Source organism: Kwoniella botswanensis, chromosome 1, assembly GCF_036426115.1.
Source record: "Kwoniella botswanensis chromosome 1, complete sequence".
Lineage (NCBI taxonomy): Eukaryota > Fungi > Basidiomycota > Tremellomycetes > Tremellales > Cryptococcaceae > Kwoniella > Kwoniella botswanensis.
The window spans coordinates 7196841-7216376 of record NC_088599.1 but is presented as its reverse complement, the minus strand read 5'-3'; the positions used below and the strand labels follow the sequence as shown (position 1 = coordinate 7216376).

The following is a 19536-nucleotide window of genomic DNA, read 5'->3' as shown; positions in this document are numbered from 1 at the left end:
AGAACATAGACTTACCGCGTGCTCTGGGTCGATTTTGTTATCACTGATATGTCCCGGGCTATTGCTGTGTCGTTCTCATCAGGTCTGATGAACCCTTGAGCTTCGCCTGTAACTGACATTTCGGATGCTAGCTTTATCCAGTAGTGCAGTATGAGGAATGCAATGGCAAACATATATTGAGCTCAAGAATTATCCAAACTCATGAATGGGAGTATATATACATGCCCAATTGATCAAGTCGTTCCTATCATATTTCGCCTTTTAATCAATCCTGCTAGGATTCGTAAAAGGAGCCACCTCATCTTTTCATTCATATGGGAGAAGAACCAAGTCTGGTATGTGGCGCTGAGATCAATGGGTCGTCCTGCTCAATACTGTAATCATTAAAGGATCAGGCTCATAGAAGCAGCTTTGAGTTCATTCTTGCATCGAACAATTTAGCCTCTTTACGCTCATAGGCTTCACTAGCAGAAGGCTGATTGCTCACCGACAATCGACAACCGGTCAGCCATTCGTCAACAAGGCATGCTGATCAGCAAACCTGTGCGAAGATTCTCTCAATGAATAGAAAAACGTGCATCGTGTACTAGAATATGACTTTTCACGAGCTAATCCCGATTCGAAGGCATAACAAGTCCGGAGTTAAGACCTGACTAACGGCCATCGTTGAATTCCGGCTCGAGTATGTTAGACCCTCCGGTCTTCGAGCTTCCTGTATGTGGTGGCGCTGACATGAAATCCCTAGGTATAATCTTACTTGGACCAGAAGATGAAGTTGTCTGATTGGCAGTACCGGATGAAGTTTCTGCTTGAGATCCTGCTTGAGGCTGAGATCGCGTGCTAGTGCTACACGTTTGACCAAGTGAGCGACTGTTCTCAAAGAGATCCTGTACAGTACACTGTATACTGTGTGATACGATCTCGTCACTCACGTTACGTTACCGACTCTGAAAGTGGTAGGTGTCCTAGATCGTTCAGAATTATATAGGTCCTCTGCTGGGGTATTACCGGTCGTCATCGTGTGTATCACTTTTAAGCGGTATATTTGAAGTGATTTCGAGCAAAGTAAAGTCAAGTTGCGAAAAGGATCAATAGATCTATGTGGGCGATTGACCCAACTATATATATCTATAAAGATGCACAATGAGGTAGTAGTTGATCATCCTCACGGATGGCACGGAATGGAGTATGTCATCTGAGCTCGAACCGAAAACCACTCGAGTCAGCACTGTATCCTATCCATCAAATCCCGCTCTGCTAGATTTTGATATGTTGGTCTCCTGGGGCTGGATGATTCTTGGATTCTGGGATTCGTGGCTTCGCGATAATATGAAACCATACTGAGAACGATCAGTGATTGGTGGCCTTCTTGCTCTGCTTCTCTCCCCTTGATACATCTCCCAACGGGTGGTGGTGCAAAGGGTACAGTAGAATCTACTGAGGGCTGACAGTATAACAAATTGAAGTCAGCTTCTTGGTGTTTCAACCTGCGAGGTGAACCAGTTCGACTGCGAAAGGAGCAGTGTTGCGAACAACATGGGTGTTACGACAACGAAGAAGGCAAGGTACAAAGGGTGCACGACCTCTCATCCATCTCCAAATTTCATGTGAAAGTTGCTATGGAGGGGTAGGTTTCGATTCAGGCGATACCCAAAATGCGGTGCATCATTTCATGACAGCAAGTTTCTGGCCGCGTACTGTGGTTTCGGCACAGACTCAGGTTTGCTATGATACAATTCGATTGCAGAATCGTGAAGCAAGATGTGGGCTATCCTTTCTGATCGTCAAGAATCTGCACGCAGTATAAGATGTCGTGAAATGGTACTTACTTCTGTGTAGTTCCAGATTCATCAAAGGTCAATATGCTACACCAAGTTGACAATGTTTCGCAAAGGGCTTCTTGATATCCATTGTGGCTGGGCGCTGCGGAGTGGCGATGATAATTTTGATATCCCTTGTATGGGGAATTGAGCCAAGTGCCCAAGCTGGAAGGGTACAAATAGATCACCAATCCCCACTTGTCTCCACTTGCCTCTCTGCTTCCAAGATAACGTGATTCTCCAGCAAGTCCTCAATATCCCGTTATCACTTTGCCTAGCAATTGTACTAACGTGAGTTGCCTTGTCTGATGCCATTCGACTGGGAGTCTCTGCAAAATGAGAGATCCCTCTTGATCAGCATGAAGCTGACCGGTACCTTTGGCCTTTTCTCAAGGCATCCTGTTGTCTCGTGAACGGACAATGTGGTCCTCTAGAATAAGACATGAATACAGCTCATCGGGTCCTATCAAATCGTCACCCAATGAGAAAATCTCCCTTGTGTTAACTGATATGTCAGAATGTAGAGATATATCTACAGCGTTCAACGGGGAGAGTGACTTTGCTATCTCCGTACCTGAAATGAAAGGAAGCACCGGCCCAAATGGTTGCTTATTCGCTCCAGTGTGCAACTTTAAAGGATACGTGGAACACCTTCAAGGGAACAAGACCAGCAGATATCCCGTCTCTGGTAGTATGACTGCGTATCATGTCGGTCATCTTTCAACTGAGGAAATCGTCGAAAAAAATCAACGGCAAAGGCTCAGAAGAGCTACTGAAAAACGTGGATAAAATAGGTTTACACGTCTCAGAGGTTGGAGGCATCGGGAATCCCAATCATAGTTGGTTTGAAAGATCTCTTCGTTCCCATCTTCAAGGAATTGACCATGCATCGGACGGAGATAGTGCAGATCGCTCTTCGATGACTGATATTCGATTTCCCATCAAAAACGGTCTACCTCCAAATCAAGGTCGGTCCTCTTTAGCGGGGGAAAAAGTTGATACAACTCTGACCTTGGCTCTTTCACATGGTAAGACGAGACTTGGGTCGTCAAAAGGAGATCTGAAGACCATATCTGGTTTATCGGAATTATTCAATAGAGAAACGATCCTGACGGGGAGTTCTAGAGTTGGGATGATGGTCAGTCGAAACTTACCGACTGAAGGACAAGAACCGATATCGGACGATCAAATGGTATCAGATGGTCAAGCCTTTTATCAAAGATATCGCAATGACAGCCCAAGTGTAACTCTGACTGCTATTGAGATGTCAGAGTTCTTGAGGGCGGTTCTTTTGACCCAGTCAAGGTCTCAGATTTCCTCCTAGAAATATTACTTTCGCCAGGTGGATGTTCCTCATGAAGGTGAGGAGAGGAGAGGAGAGGAGAAGTGACTCGAAAAGGGAAGGAGCCACCGTACCTCGAGCTATAGTAGACAGGTATGCCGTGCATAGTTTATGAGTGACATGAAAGCCAGTTCACAGGATCATTGATATCCCAAATCTTGAGATGACTCGTATCTGTCTTAATTGTTTTGAAGTGGGGTCAGAGGAAGAGGAACACGGCACTTTATCATTTGCATTCGATCCGATCAAATTTCTCACTTAATCTCCCTCATCAATGAAGTCATCATTATACATAGTGAAATACAGTGCAGTACAATCATGAATATGTATATACAGCTAACCTATTACAAACCAATATAAGAAGCAAAACTTGCGCGTTTTACTTCCACCACGTAGAGTACCTCTTTTACAGCCATCACAGTATCGTATGGTTATGATCGTCGCATTTTGTCCGTCCCCCTCATGTTGGTCTGAGACAAATATTGAGATCTTCACCAACCTAAAATTTCCTTACCCCTACCGAACGTCTCCAAAGAAGTGACAATTAATCTCGACCAACTCCCTCTCAGTAGTAGGAACCCTACGATCATCCACCACCAATCCTTTTCCTTCCTCAATACCATCTCTTTTCCCATACCGGTCGCTGAAGTAGACAAGAGGCCTTCTTGTGGTCCCATCGCACCCATATACCGCCCATCACTTGGCCTAGAAGCGAACAGCAAATCTAATCCCAGGTACCTCTCTATTGTAAATCGCAACGATTGTAATCTCAACATAAAGAGGAACAACAAAGTCTTGATCAGATCCCTCTTTCTGTTTCTTGAGTATTTAGGTCGGATAGAATACGATTTACCTCCCGTAAGTGAGGAGGAAGGCACTTTGATAGCTGGATAGCCAAACCATGGATTCGAAGTATCGTATTCACCTACCACCTGACCATTACCATCACCTTCAGTTCGTGCCGTATAATGTTCACCTAATGAAGGAGGCTCCAATGCACCAGGAGTAGAAGGACTTATTTGACCTGTATCCATATCATTCGCCACCTGTATCGTATTTCCATCTTGCTGTCCATCTCCAGCTGTATGGGTTTCTCCTAATTTACTAGGCGTACTAACTCCATAAGACTGTAAGACCTTGGCATGATGTTTCTGCAATCTATCCGAATACGTCCTAGCGTTTTGTAAACCTTCTTCGTTCCTTACTCCCAGCAACCTCAGAGGGGGTCGAGATCTTCTTTCAGATAATGATTTCTCCATATCTTCTTCGAACAAAGCGGGTTTCAGTATTTTTCTGGGCTTCTGTTCCCCCCGTAGTTGATTTTCAACCACTGAGTCCGAGTCTGAATCTGAATCAGATAATAGATCAAGGTTGGCTAATCTTGATGGTGAAAGGTACAGGTGAAAATCCGATAACGATTTTATTCGTTGTATCGCACTTTGTCCACCTCCAGCTCCATTGGCAATGACCGTAGGTGTTTTACTCCCACTCCAAATACGACTTGCAGTTTCATCTCCACTGACGAGGGGCGTGGATCGTCTGGAACTGCTCCGACGGGAAAAGGTTGGCTTGTACATTTCGGACGACGTGTCGTGAGTCGGAGTAGGTTCTTCAACTTCCAATCGTGGTACATCGCCATCTTCTTCCTCTTCTTCTTGTTTGGCAGGTTCAGGAGGTGAGCTTGCTTCTCTAGATTTGGTCATCCTTAATCCAGATCCGAATCTCCAGCCTCCGAGATTGATTGCTGAGCTGTTCCGTCGACTTCTAGCTGGAGTGGTTGGGGCGGAATAGTAGATATCGGCGATCGAGCTGTATGATGAATTTCGGGAAGGGGAGACAAGAAAGGGCTGATCGAATGATGAGTGATGGGAGTAATATGAGTATATAGGATTATGCAGAGACGGGAATGAAAACGAGTGATTGCCACCATACGCTGTGTTGATGCAGTACATGGATAGATTAGTATTAACGCGAGGGAGAAAGTAGATTTACTCTTGCTCACTCACCTTGAGGTAGGTTATCCAGATCAAATGCAGCTTCCAGATTCTCTTTGTTATCTAAGAATGCCACTTTCTCCAAAGCTGATCTGGGTAAAACACGCTTGATGACGTTCCACATCGATCGATGGGTCCATCCTGCATTGACAACGTAGACACTTTCGATCATCCCTGGGAAATGATTGTGGCCTACTGAAAGCAGTGTTGGCAGAAGTTCGACTTCCTGTTCATAGATATAATGGTCAGGTGAGGCATACGCAATGCATTGATACGAGATATCTCAGGAGGTGGAATCTCGGCACTCACCATGTTCCTATATCCCGCACCATTCGCATCGACTATCAAACACAGTCCCTCGCCACCTTCCCCCAAATGTACATTCTGCTTCTTCGTCCAAATCCCTTTCACCCAATAATCCCTCAACGTCCTTCTGACCACTTCCAATGCCCACCACGCATAATTCTTCAAATCATCCAATTTCCCATCTGTATCTCTGATAACCTCTTTCACCGTCAACACCGCTATTGGACGTCCCAATCTATCGGTATGATCGGGTAAAGGCAGTATGAGGAATAATGGTGACTCTGTATAAGGTGGGAAAGAAGGGATAGGAGAATGAAGAGATAGGGTGATACGTTGTTGTAAAGTACTTAACAGGGATGTGAGTGTTTTCGTCTCGTCGAAGCGATGTCTCTACAAGTAGTCTATAGTATCAGCTGATGTAAAGTCGATAAGTGGAGATGTACTACAGTAGTCTGATACGCACCCTCAAATGCCTGAATATACTATCAATATCCTTGGTCCACTCTTCCACTCCATTCCATTCTTCCTCGTCCCATCCTTCCTGAGCTCTCAATTCTTCAGCATCGTTCCTCAGATCTTCCTGAACTCTTTGAGTGAGGGGCAGATAAGCTTCGTACTCGGCTCGGGAGTTCTGGAACCTTCGTAGTGCTGGCGGTTGACATGTTGAAGATGATGAGGATGACATGGCTGTGTGTCCCTCTCGTGGTATAGCTATAGCTTGAGGATTGCTCGCTTTTCTTCTAAGATCATGATCAAGCTGTACTCGAAGAAAGGTTTGATAGCGAGGAGATGACGTCTTGAGGATGGTTTGCTGTAAGATGGATATGACCTATAACCGGATATGATCTGCACGATTGCTTTGGCGGAGATCACCGAAGCACCCGACCTAAAATTGCTTCCGTCTTCGATCCCTTTGATCCAAAATAAACATGACTTCCACGTCCACTGGCGCTGGTAACTTGGAGACTTCGCAAGTACTTTATTCGATATATCATTGTCTAACAGCTTCCTCTCGTGGTCCGGCTCTTTCATCTCCCCCAGCATCGAGCTCCATATCCATCTTGAGATGCTCCCTTCGAGTCTCCTGTTCGTGCTGTCTTTGGTGCTCCTGTCGGGATGTTTGGCTGCGGAATCGCTATATAGCGTATTGGGAGGTAAGTCGAGTTTCTTTTGTTGATTTGCCTTCCTGATCTGTTGAGCTGATACGAGGTATATAATATAGTGAAGAAGGATGCTTCCGAGGCTGATTTGAAGAAAGCCTATCGGGTGAGTTGTACCTTCCCCGCATACAGAAATAGCTGTAGCTGATATACGATATATCTCATCATTCAGAAATTGTCAAAGAAGTTACATCCCGATATAAATCCTGATGAAGCAGCTCACGAAAGGTTTATAGAAGTATCGAAAGGTTAGTGGTATAAATCATCAGCTGTTGGGGGGCCGCAAATCTGTCCTTGGGCTGACTGAAATATATACGACTACTCACACAATAGCTTATGAGGTGCTGTCAGATACGGAGAAAAGAGGGATATACGATAGACATGGAGAGGAAGGGCTAAAGCAGCACGAGGCAAAGAAACAGGCTGGAAATCAGGATCCATTCGCCCGGTTCTTCGGAGGTGAGTATAACTGTCTCATCGAATCGAGCTTCAGTCTGGGTGACTGGACAAGGAGGCGTCTTATACTGCTTGAAGATGAACACAGCCTTTTGCGAGACCTTAAGCAGGGCTGATAGCTGATTTGTGGTATTATTTTACATCTCATAGGAGGTGCACCGCAGGAACAAAGGGGTCCAGGACTAATAACGAATTTAGAGGTCTCTTTAGCGGATATGTACACGGGGAGAACTGTTGAGGTGGGTACACCATATTATACGGTGTCTTTCGATACTAGACTAGAGAGACTAACTGTGTTTTGAACAATTTTACAGTTCCAGATACCGCGTAAGATAATATGCACGCATTGTCATGGATCAGGAGCCGAGTCGGACAAGGATATACATGAGTGTCAGCATTGTGGAGGACGGGGTATGACTGTTCAGAGACATCAGGTGTTCCCTGGAATGTTCACGAACGTCCAGATGCAGTGAGTCAAATCGTTCCTTCATTGCCCAGGTATTGCTATCACTTCATGATTGTTATTGAGCCAACAGGTGAAGTTGAATTTCATGCTAATTCAACTACTATTCGTCCAGATGTAACCATTGTAACGGTAAAGGCAAACGAATAACCCGTCCATGTCACTTATGTAAATCCAACAAAGTGCTAGATACAGATCATACACTAGCTGTACATATACCTGCAGGTGCACCGGAAGGATTCGAAGAAGTTTTCAGCGGTGAGGCAGATGAGAGCACAGAATGGGAAGCTGGAGACGTGGTGGTTCGGGTCAGAAGTAGGAGGGAAGAAGGGCAAGGTGGTTGGGGGAGGAAGGAGGGGGGTATCACGGGGAGGGTTGTATTGGGTGTTGCTGAGGTGAGTGAGGCAAATTTTCTACTTGCTGGAGCTGTTCTTCAGATGGTATATGTCTTTCATTTCCATCCATAGGCTTGAATGCCTTACACTATACTCAACTCTATATGAATATCGCTGACTGGACAAAATATGCAGGCACTACTTGGCTTCGAACGTAATTTGACGCATCTTGATGGAAGAACGATACCTATAGGGAGGAAAGGTACCACTCAACCTGGTGAAGTGGAAGTGATAGAGGGCGAAGGGGTAAGTCAACTGACGAAAGCAGATCTTTTTTGATCGAAGCTGATTTGTAGCATGAATTTGACAGATGCCTGCATACTCGGATGTACCGCAGGGTGACATGTACATAGAATATTCCGTCGTAATGCCCACGGAAGTGACGGATGATACACAGGAGAGTGAGTAGATTCTTAACCCCGAGGCAGTTTATTGCGCTGTTGCTGATGACATTTTCTTGATTTCGTAGAACTGCGGGATATTTTCGGGTACCATCCATCGTCATCGCATCATGATGAGCTATAACGATGCATAAGACATAGATGTACAATGCATTTTACCCACATAGATGATAACATGATCATGCTGCAGCCACATGCGCTGATCAGATAAATGCCGCATTACCCCCATGGGGTTAGATAGGATACCAGGAACGCCAATCTGGGGGGTTGTGTTGTGTTATGAGGTTACCGAGTGATCCCGAGTCCATAGTATGGCAAGGTGTCTCGTGATCAGTTGACTAGTCTATGGGGTGAGGTGAGGTGATATCACATCCTATCCTATCGCACTATATATACCGCATGTCCTGCTGGACCATCTCGTCTTTCTCCTCTCTGACATCCCACTTTCACTGGCCAGGACTCAGACACATAAGCAATAACACATCCTTCTCACTTCATATCTACTTTGATAGTAGCGGTCTTTACCACCCACAGCACTCCGACAACATGACTAGAACAGAGGTCAGTGTTTCAGTCGTGTCTACTCGGTGCCAAGGAGAGCCATAAGCTGACGAGATGGTCATGATTTGCCCTTCCCATAATGCCCCTGACACTATCCCTTATCCTTGCCTTTCTTTGGCCAACATATTATTGCCTCTATCGTGATTTCCCACTGGTCGACTTATCGTCGTGTATATCACACTCGTATAACACCCCACGTATCCCATATTACCCATCCATCTCCTCGCCTTCGTCATCATTATCCTTTCCATCCATGACTCTTGCAGAGAGCCCAAAACCCCGCTGCGGTCTCCAAAGACCGACACTCCCGCTCTGGTCTGACCAAGACCGAGCTCTCCCATAAGGGAGGGGACGGCGCCCATAATTGGGGATCATGGAAGACCAAAGGTCAAGATGAAATATCAGGTATGGAAGATGCCAATGGAGAAATCTTCCAACTTGACGAGGAACGAGGTCAAAATCAAGCTAAAGGTGGAAATGACGATAACGAGAATGATGGTATTGGTGAACTTCGAGGTAATAATGCGAATAACGATGTTGAAGGGAATATCGCTAGATCCCCTGCGGAATCCACAGGTAGTCTCGATAGACCGAATCAAGGTCAAAGAAGGATGAGCAGTTATAGTGAGGAGGAAAAGAAGGAGGCGCTTCAATACAGAGGTGGATGGCATAAGGCTGGTGAGTAAGGTGTATCCTCTCTGTACAGTATCCTTTCCATACCTTCACATTCGTCGACGGTTGTCAAATCATCTTCTACCACTCATGTCCCTGTACACCGACTTGCAATGACTGATTCTCTTGTGCTTGTATTAGGGGTCGACCTCGCTCAAATCGCTAGAACCTCATACGGTATCGCCCAATCTCCCCCTTTGGCCACAAGTCCTTCAAAAGTCAAGCACGGATTCAACTTTGTGAGTCATCATATCTATCATTCAGCCGGAATCTTATACCTCATGCTGATCATCTTCTTCGTGACTCATCGTAGAACAAGTAGAAGGAACCTTTTGAATCCCAATCAACACCTCCCTACTCTTACCTTTTTGGTCAGCTCATCCAGTCTTGCAATTTTCCGTGTATACACAAATAAGCGAAATATGTCAACAATGAAACAATGCAAAATCAAAGAAAGCAACCTTAGATGAATAATAAGGACAAGAAATTAAAACGTCATAAATAGTAAATAAAGAGTTGTAAATTGAAAACAGAAGAAATAAATAGTAAGGATTTGTATGTTTGTGTATTCTATGATAAAGTAAAGCAGGTTGGAAATCCATGCATTGATTGCACTCGCAACTCTGCCGTATATCATAGATACATGCACTTTCAACAGGTATAAGCATACATCATAAGTATACATCAAGGATATGTCAATATTCAGAGGTATATGTGAGATTACAAAGAACGACAAACTCAACGATGTCTTTCCCTTTGTTCAGACCTCCTTTCATGGTCCAATACATGCATAGGCGTCCACGCTGAGATGGACAGGATTGATGCAACTGTACATTGCTTTGCTATTTGAATGATTGAGTTGTCACCTCTTGGCCATGTTGTTAGATCCAAGCGAATTATTTCCAAGTTCTATCTGATTGTATGAAACTTGAACGGAATGGCGAGTGATTCTAAAGACAAGAAGAAAGACGGTCATCGTTCTTCCGGTAGAGATGGTAGTAGTAGTAGGAAACACAAGTCAAATCGTGATGGTGACCGCAAGCAATCTTCAAGAGGAGGAGGGGGTGATCGTTCAGATGCTCAGAGAAGAGCGAAAGATACGGCTAAGACTGTCGGAGAAGGTGCTGGGAAGGCATATGATTTCGTGGCTGATCTATTTGGCGGGGTGAGTCGAGTCGTTCTCTACAGTATTTCGTTATTCTCCTCTTAGTGAATACTAACAGTTGAAGATCTATGCATATTCTGAATATGGGTTGAGGATCTGATCTGAATCGTACTGACTATCTCGTATTTGTATTGGTGTATAGGAAAAAGAACTGAATCGGACGATCAGAAGATACAATCCGACATTCCATGAATTTGCAGATAAGACTTTCCTTGGAAAATTCGGATTACCCAACAAACCTAGTAAATTCTTGTTGTTCATCATAGCCTTAGGGTTGATACAATCGTGAGTCGCACCCTAGTCAACTAATGCTTTGGTCCACAATATCTAGATTCCATCTAGCGATTATTTTTTACCACATCATACTTTTGAATCTAGGTTCATACCCCTCTTTCAGTGGCCACTCGATTTCGTTTCCCGCTGGCTCTCATTCCTTTTCCTCTTCGGCACAGGCCTAGACGAACTTCGACAGGGGTTCGAGAGCAGTCGAAGAGCTCCAAAGATTAAATCACTCTTGACAGTCTTCGTGATAGTATCGGCCTTACAGCTCATACCGAATTTCTTATTCGAGACATATTATCATTTCGGTGCATTATGGTCTTTCTTCCTACCCGTCATACTATTTATCACTCCGTTCAAGGATTCGCCCGATCAGACATTTGCCAGTTTGTTGTGCGATACGTTCTTTGGAGGGGTGTCGATGATGATTAGTGCGGTGATGCCTGATTCGATGAGTGGTGAGAACAGTCAGAACATGGTGAGTTCCCAATCCCCACTTACTATGACTGAGCGAGATTGTTCTCACGAAACTGGGTCGCGTATCTTGTAATTATAGGCAGTATTAGCTGGAGTAATCACAGCTGGATTATTGTAAGTTCCTCATTGCATTTGCTTGTGCGTCAGCCACTAACAATTCTAAATCATATTTAACAGTTGGATAGGATACCTCGGTTCAATGGCATGTTACATCCTAGTCTGGGCTTTCCTATCTCTCTCCACAATCAACACCCTGGGTCAGCCATTCATAATCAAAGAAGAAAGTTCATCGGGGTTTTATAGACAGATGAAGATTTGGCATTGTACCATGGCAATATGGTTATGGCGTTACTTGATTAGTGCGATCGAAAGCATCTCCATACCTGGTATGATATCTGTCATCGGATTGATCCAGTATTATATCCCGACCTACTTCCTATGGATGACTGGTTGGTGGTTCGCTATGCTCGTGACCAAAAAGACAGAAAAGAGACATGTAAGTCTGACTTATTGAGATCACATCAGTCGCATTTGAGAACAGCTGATCAGTGTATTATATTGTTTATAATCAGCGAGCCGATACGTGGTATGCTAAATGGCTTATGGGAGTTGGCAGTGCCGCATCTTCGTCGAGGTCGGGATCGGGGAGGTCAGATAGAGATAGGCAAAGTTCTTCTGGGAGATCATCAGAATCACGATCAGGATCGGGAGCAGGTAAACATAGGTCATCCAGGTCCGACAGGGATAGAGAAAAAGATAGTAAACGTAGGACGTAGTTTGCGATGACGATGAATATGCATTATGATATGCGTTTGTACCTTTATAGAAAATAGCATTATATTAAACACGAAGAAGCCAAACAGAGAGGATCAGCTCTGGAATTCTTCTTCATCCCATTGGGTATGGGAAAGGGATGAGCTTACCAGTGGTACATATGCAATTTCATCTCGTCATGATCCTGTGAGGGATCGCTATTGTTCAAATTCAGACGTTCTCATCACCCTCTAATCGATCTACTCCCAACAGTTCCCTTGACACTGCCACCCACCCCACCATCCAAGAACATCTTACTCAATCTCACTCTATCATCCGATCCTTGATTTTTCTTCCTTCCTAACGTCCCCGTTCGTACAGCCAAAGTACCCCAAGTCGACATATTTCCTTGTCTCCGTTCTTTTCTTAGGGTCTTACCAGAATGTAAAGTCCTGATCGCTTCGTCAACCTGTCCATTTTTTATCGTACTTCCCAATCTCTCGTGACGTTTCAATATGGTATCTATCGAAGGCTGTCTCATCTTAGGAGGTGGAGATGGAGCAAGAGATGACGTCGATACCGAAGTAGAAGTAGAAGCATGTGAGACGGTGGTAGACACGCTCGTACCGGTATTTTGCTCTTTCAACATCGTGATGCTCATTTCGTTAGAAGCGATTTCCAAACTACTTGAGAAGCTAGATAACAGACCGAACAGACGCTCAACATCGTTTTCAGATTCTGATTTTTCACCAAAGTATCTCAATAAGCCAATGAGATCTGTTCGAATTTCTTCATATGTGAGTTTGAGTTGAGTCACTTTTGGACTCGATTCTGATAGGAATGATTTGAGAATGACATGAAGATTGTCTTGAGCAGAAAGCAAAGGAAGGAACGATTGCGCTGCCTCAAGAGATGATGAGATCTCGTTGATGGACGAGGTGACTTCTGATATAACGACTAGGTGGCCATTCATTATTCAGCATCTTCCTGTGCTTCATCAAGGTAGACTATCCGGGAAGGAAGGGAATGAACGATTACTTACTTCTCGCTGCTGGTTCCAAAGCCGGAGCATCCTCGCCCCATATCACCAGATCCGAGTTCTTTCTCAGTAGGATCTTGGCCATGTAATGTAACATTGTCGGACAACCTGAACCCTTAGCCGTGCGAATATCTTTCATCTAAGTCCGAGGTGTACCATGAGCTCATTCACTTCCCCTCACTAGCTCATAATTAACCATAATAAACTGAATGCATCTCGTTAACTCACCTTCAACAACGCTTCGAGCTGAAATCCCGCTGCGTTACCTCTAAACGTTCCACCATTCAATCTGTTCCCCAAAGCCAAGACCACCTGTTGAGTTTGTGGCGTTAGCTCATGCACGAAAGCTATACCGGAGTCCACTGTTAAGGAAAGCTCACCTTGAGAACCTCTCTCAGCCTTTTACTTCCTCTCAGCTCCTTTACTACATTTTTGAGTATCATCAAGTCAGGCATAATTTCATTCAACATCATCTCAAATTTCCTTCTGAAGACCATTATTTCAAGTCGGACCTTCAAATTCGGTATGGAAGATATCTGGGGCAATGAGGTGTATGAGCTCACAGCCGGTTGAAGCAGAAGGGGATAGTGAAACTCACCTCTTTCAAGTATAGATCAGGTTTGGAGAGTTTCGATATATCTCCGGAAAACGATCGGATCTTCTCGACCTGGATCGAATAAAATCAGCTATGCAATCTACGATATCAGACCTCCGGCGAAGCGGGACCACTAACCTCTTCGGCAGTAGGCAGCATCCGACACAATGTCGCAAGATCATCCATATCCAGCAGATCATCATCCACTTCTATGATAGCTCTTCGTATCTTGGATGGAGACAACCGTAAACGCGTCAACATAATTCCTGAGCACGGACATCAGCTTTTTTCAATCAAGGCAAGATTCGTTGTTGCGACTAACCTATATTATTTGACCGCGCTGTACGATCGGAAGTTCCTATCAGTGTCGTGACTGAGGCGACTCATAAGGAACTCACTGATGTCCAGGACCGTTACTACCTCTTTAGCCTTCCCTTTCCCTTTATTCAGCTTCTTCGCACCACTGTCGACTGAAAATACCTCGTTGAGATCTTGGAAATCTAGATCAAAACCATCCGATCCGGGAAGAGACGTCCAAATGGTGTCTTTTACTGCATATGCAGGCATTTTGGACCAGAAGAACGGCTAAAAAAGTCACAGTCAGCTCATTGAGTTCCCTTATCAGGTCTTTTTCGGGAAGGAGACTGACTTTTAGTTTCGGTTGTGAAGAGATAGCATCAGCGGGTTGCTTGAACCCTCTTGAGGGAGCAGCACCGGCCGGAAGCGGAGGAGGAGGCATCGGAGCCTTAGAGGATGGCAAGGGTGGTGGAAGGGGAGGAGGCATGTTGTTAGTTGAGTTGAGGGATGCCAAAGGAGGAGGAGGCGGAGGTGGTGGAGGCGGAGGTGAGGGCGGGGGAGCAACAGTAGTCGAGGAAGGCATATGAGGTGGAGGAGGGGACGGGGCCGAGGGTAGTGCAGCTGCGGGTGCTTTGGACCGCAAAAGGTTCAGAAGAGGTATCGACGCCGATATTGGTAATGCAGCAGCTGGTAGGGGAGGCGGAGGAGGTGGTGGTGGAGGAGGGGGTGGTGGTGGACTAGGAGATTTGATAGCAGGTGAGGAATTGATAATCTTCTTATCCGAGATTGGGATCTTCGACTCTTTCAGTCTTTCCTTTGAATTGTTGAGCAGCTCCACTTCCTTTCTCAGATTTTCAATCATCTCTTCCTGCTGGTTCCAATTCTTGACCGCCTCATTCACGATAAAATCTGCATCGAATTTGACCTTGGATTGCGCGTCCTCGTCCCGGTGTCGAGTCTGAATCTTAAAGCGAGATTGTACAGTTTCGATAGCTCGTTCAAGACAACCCACTTCTTTCTGCTTTTCAAGAAGAGCCTCATCTCCAGTATGAACCTGGGACAAGCATCAGCGTTCACTTTCGATATGTCTCGAGGTGAGATATTAGCATGACTCACCTTCTTCCTAAGATCGCTCACTTCCTCCATAAGAGCATCGAATCTCAACCTTTCCCTATCTCGCATTTCATTAGTCACTCCGAACTTCAGAAATGAGTATAGGTCAGCGAGCGGGCTGGATTCCTGCGAAGATTACCCACATCTTTTTGGGGACCGATTTGTTCTTTCAAAGCTTGGAATTCAACTTGTAGCCTCTGAATTTCCTTTTCTTTCACCACCAGATGGTGCACCACGCCCTGCACCATTAATACCATGATGTCAGCCAGCTTCCATTCGGACGATGCCGTTTTCACTCACCTCTCCATCATACTTCTCACCATTTAGCTCTTTCAGCACCATCAATTTCGCGGATTGCCCTTCTACCTGTTTTTCGAGAAGTTGATTCCTATCTTCCAGGATTTTCACTTGAGACTGTAAAGCATGTACTTCCCTGACGAACGATTCGATTAAAACTCCTTCAGAAATGCCATTTGAGCCTTCTCCTCGAGAAGGCAATATGTCGTTCAGATCGACAAGAAACGAACGCAGTAGGACAGACCAATCTACCGATCTAACAGGATATCAGCCGCACATCCTCAACGTTGGTGCAACTCCTAGCTGCCTTACAGATCATCAAGTCTAGAAAGACGTCCAGCAAAACAGGATAAAATGGAACCGACCATATCCCTATAACATATGAGACGATTAGGTTCACTAGCCTAGCTTTCTCGGAGTATGCAGAGCGCACCTTATTGATGAGGTGCTTGCGATCTCTGCCAATTCCTCAATTACCTCTACCAATCCTTTCACTTGGTCCCCGCCCACTGTACTCAATAGTCTGCCGATAGCTACTGCCAAATCAGCGTTTTGGACTTCACCAAGGAATAGTTCTCTGAATTCCATTAGATCGTCCTCTTGACCATCCAGATAATGCGTACACTGGTTCAAGAAATTTGAAGGTGGTTCGCACATCTCCAGATCCTGTCATACAGTTATATACAGTATCAGTCACAGTTGCCGATTTTAGAAGCAAATAGAAGAGACTCACTTGAAGCGTCTTCACAAATCCACGTCTTTTCAACTCGCCTCTCAGTTCAAGTCGCTCCTCGACCTCTTCACTGGCATTGCATAATGCGCTGCACAGCGCTACTACACCGGTACGCCATCCCCACACACCTTGATACTCTTCTTCGTCTTGAACGGGCTGTACACTTTCGACAAACCAAGAGAAGCGATACTTGTCTTGGTTCACCAGCTTCGATTCCGACAGTGCATTTAAAACAAGGCTTGACCCCTTGTCCGGGGAAAGTGTGACCGTCGCAGTAAGCAGATCAAGTATCTGATTTTTAATCCGATAAGAGGGCGTTCTGAGGGATAAGACGGTATTGTTAAGCAGAGTTTGATGGCACAGAGTAGCGTTAAATCCGACCTGAATGAAGGACAATCAGTAACTCTATCCTCCTATCACTCTTAAGAGCAACCACAGCGCATGGGCAAGTACACTGTACTCACATCGGTATTCAACAGAATCCTCAATGATTTCCCTATTTCCGTTATGATTTGTTCTCCAATATCACCTTTTTGTCTAGGTTCTCTAGCGACCTTCTCTAATAAACTGGATATGGCTGTCAGACCATCGAGTAAGATGAAATCGTTGATCCAGGATAACTTGACGGTAGATAGAGTAACTCGAAGCGACAGAAGATGCTTGAGTAGTAATTGGGGGTTTTTCCTCCTGATCAAATCATCAACTATTAGGTGAGTCACGGGCAGAGAAGCTGACTTACGAGTGTTTGAGAGTTTCGATGTACCCGGCAGGAGTGCCCTCCTCCGCTTTGTTGGCTCCAGTCCACCACGACCACAGTCCACCTGTCACCTGCTTTTCCATGGGCCTTATTTCGCTTACTTCTCCTAGAGCTTTCTCGGCTGCACTTGGCTCCGCTCTAGGGGTAGTGACATCTTCCTCGCCGGCTGCCAGAGGCGTACTGAGATGATCATCGCTTTGTGAGCCATTTTCACTATTCCATACACCCAGTCCAACGAGGGAGAACCTTTTCCAACCTCCTTCCTTGCCTCTGGTAGGCGTAGTAGGTGTAGAGCCTGTTCCACCTGACGGCGAACCAGTGAGTTGCGGTAAAAGACGAGAGATTCCGGCACTTGTACCGGTTGAAAGAGATATGAAGGTTGTTGCTTTAGGTGGGGAGATGGCTTGAACGGGTGGAGGAGAGGAAGGTATAGAAGGTGTACCTTGATGATGTTGAGCAAGGAGGTACGCTTTGCGAGATTGCGAGAGCGATGACATGGCTTCTCGCTTGTCTCCGTGCATGTTGACATCGCCCTATAGAGCTTGGTAAGTCACTACACTTTCACCTGACCTTTCACCGCTTTGTTGTGTTTATAACTTACTAATAGGTGCTCCCAGCTGTCAGAATTGATCTCTTTTTCCACCTCGACTTCGCCATTACTGTTTATAGGCGGATCGAGACTGCTTCTCCTATCTTCAGCTAGCGCTCGAGTTCCCTCAATTATAGCCAAAGGCCGAGATATATGCAAAACTTTCCCATCTCTGCTCTTTACTCGATAAAGCTCTGCAGTATCCCCTTCGCGATGGTCTCGGGAGCTGCCGTTGGGTAGTCCGTCGATATCAGAAGTCGCTGAGGAAGACGGCTGAGGGGTAGAAGTCGAGAATAGCTCGGACAAGCTGTTACTCGGCGCACGTTGAGGTTTCTTAGATAAGGTTGATGCATCGAGTCCGTGAGGCTGAGAAGTTGATGCTTTCAAGGTCGATTTCGGTGTTTCAAACCCAACCTCTATTGAAGCATTCTCTCGCTTTTCATCTATATCCTTTCGCTTCTCAAACAGCCAATTGTCGTCCAGGCTCATCTGGATCTGATCTACCCCTCGCTCCCGAATTACGCTCAACACATGATCTTTGGGATCCAAAGTCCGCTCTCCGACAGCTAATTTCCATCGTACATTATCTACAGTCCCTTGTCGGGTCTCTGCAGGGTCGACTAGCGAGCTTGATCTTGAACGGCTGGTCGTCTGTCGAGTAGATAAAGGTCCCAGTAGATCATCACTGGTCTTTGGTAGGCCGAGCTCATGTTCTAAGGTGGATACGATATCAAGGTAAGAGGTGGTTTGGTGGACAAGCACAGAAGTGAGGAGAGGAATCGTTGAAGTGGTAGTGGGTAGAGTGAGAGATATTGCATGGATAGGAGTATGAGGTTTGATTAGATTATACGTCCTTCTAGAGTGTATCAATACATCTTCGGGCTCCAGCAAACCTGATGATGATGTTAGCATTTGTGTCCTAACCGTATCACACAACTCACCATCTCGATAATTCAAGATCTCTTCTTCATCCCACCATTTACCAGTCTCCCTTTCCCTCCTCTCCTTCAATCTCCATTCATCGCCTGTATGTTCACCTCCCAATGATAACTCGTTCTCCTCTTCGTCCTGCAGAGCTTCCACAAGCCTGTCCTCTCCGTATCGCTCTTCCGCTTCCAAAAAGGCTAAATCAATTGCATCTTGAGCTGTACTTCCCGTCGGTAACTCTACTTCTATAGGTCCGAGTTGAGGGATATCCACAGTGATGGTGAATGTGTCGGTCATGATACGATGAATGCTGTCGGATGCATGCCGTTGTCCCTATCCTATTGGAAAAGTGTACTCTTCTGGTGATACCTCTGTGGATACTCAAATGTTGAATGGCAATAAGCTATCAACAAGACAGGTAGATGACAGATTTCAAGTGGCAAATGGAATATAGGCTGCACGCAGAGCCCATTCAGTGGATGATCACGATCACATCCATACAGGGGATCTGTGCGTCTCATTTCATCATAGCGCCATATCTGCGGGATGGGACACGATAGAGGAACCCGACTCATCGACATTCCAAGCACGATCCAAAGCCTGACCTCACACTATACATCCCCTTCATCGTCTTCCCGATGGCTGCTAGATCTTTATGGTGCATAGCTCGTTTAGGTTCCAAGTTTATTACTCTGATCTTGGAACCTGTCCACAGAAATGAACTGAATTGATTTTGTTGTTCCGCAAGGTTGAACCGTGCCTTGTTGGATGTTTGGGAAATCTCCGAGTAAGCATATACATCTATCTGGGAACCGTTATACCACGATGAGACGAGGGTCTTGGCGCATAATGATCATAGAGGTGGCAGGAACGACGATGAGGATGTTGTAGCTGTAGACGATCACGCTTGATGCGGTCTATATCATCGCCTGGCACCTGCGACTT

The 19536-nt window shown here is 45.4% G+C and overlaps 6 protein-coding genes across 6 annotated transcripts; 3 read left to right on the top strand and 3 right to left on the bottom strand.

The window, feature by feature from the left end:
• Positions 1-653: 653 nt before the first annotated feature.
• On the bottom strand, positions 654-1018 carry L199_002727 (uncharacterized protein; the record flags this gene model as incomplete). Its single annotated transcript, XM_064888466.1, has 2 exons — positions 654-846; positions 933-1018. The coding sequence occupies 2 exons, from the start codon at positions 1016-1018 to the stop codon at positions 654-656; spliced, it is 279 nt and encodes a 92-aa protein (XP_064744538.1).
• Positions 1019-3653: 2635 nt separating this feature from the next.
• On the bottom strand, positions 3654-6147 carry L199_002726 (uncharacterized protein; the record flags this gene model as incomplete). Its single annotated transcript, XM_064888465.1, has 4 exons — positions 3654-5095; positions 5169-5382; positions 5466-5852; positions 5926-6147. The coding sequence occupies 4 exons, from the start codon at positions 6145-6147 to the stop codon at positions 3654-3656; spliced, it is 2265 nt and encodes a 754-aa protein (XP_064744537.1).
• A 381-nt stretch (positions 6148-6528) lies between these two features.
• L199_002725 (uncharacterized protein) lies at positions 6529-8461 on the top strand (the record flags this gene model as incomplete). The annotated part of the gene is made up of 10 exons (XM_064888464.1): positions 6529-6616; positions 6685-6728; positions 6795-6870; positions 6956-7081; positions 7229-7317; positions 7393-7547; positions 7657-7936; positions 8072-8182; positions 8247-8337; positions 8406-8461. The coding sequence occupies 10 exons, from the start codon at positions 6529-6531 to the stop codon at positions 8459-8461; spliced, it is 1116 nt and encodes a 371-aa protein (XP_064744536.1).
• Positions 8462-8883: 422 nt separating this feature from the next.
• Positions 8884-9892, top strand: L199_002724 (uncharacterized protein; the record flags this gene model as incomplete). The annotated part of the gene is made up of 4 exons (XM_064888463.1): positions 8884-8898; positions 9165-9576; positions 9712-9809; positions 9884-9892. The coding sequence occupies 4 exons, from the start codon at positions 8884-8886 to the stop codon at positions 9890-9892; spliced, it is 534 nt and encodes a 177-aa protein (XP_064744535.1).
• A 615-nt stretch (positions 9893-10507) lies between these two features.
• Positions 10508-12267, top strand: L199_002723 (uncharacterized protein; the record flags this gene model as incomplete). Its single annotated transcript, XM_064888462.1, has 6 exons — positions 10508-10735; positions 10878-11020; positions 11114-11492; positions 11571-11605; positions 11669-11987; positions 12064-12267. 6 exons carry the CDS (start codon positions 10508-10510, stop codon positions 12265-12267), a joined length of 1308 nt encoding a protein of 435 aa, XP_064744534.1.
• A 221-nt stretch (positions 12268-12488) lies between these two features.
• On the bottom strand, positions 12489-18888 carry L199_002722 (uncharacterized protein; the record flags this gene model as incomplete). The annotated part of the gene is made up of 19 exons (XM_064888461.1): positions 12489-13201; positions 13287-13422; positions 13512-13595; positions 13664-13819; positions 13882-13950; positions 14017-14144; positions 14201-14218; positions 14277-14463; positions 14528-15229; positions 15292-15375; positions 15432-15527; positions 15589-15841; positions 15898-15957; positions 16019-16251; positions 16319-16699; positions 16783-17005; positions 17058-17608; positions 17677-18557; positions 18606-18888. 19 exons carry the CDS (start codon positions 18886-18888, stop codon positions 12489-12491), a joined length of 5238 nt encoding a protein of 1745 aa, XP_064744533.1.
• Between the last annotated feature and the right edge of the window lie 648 nt (positions 18889-19536).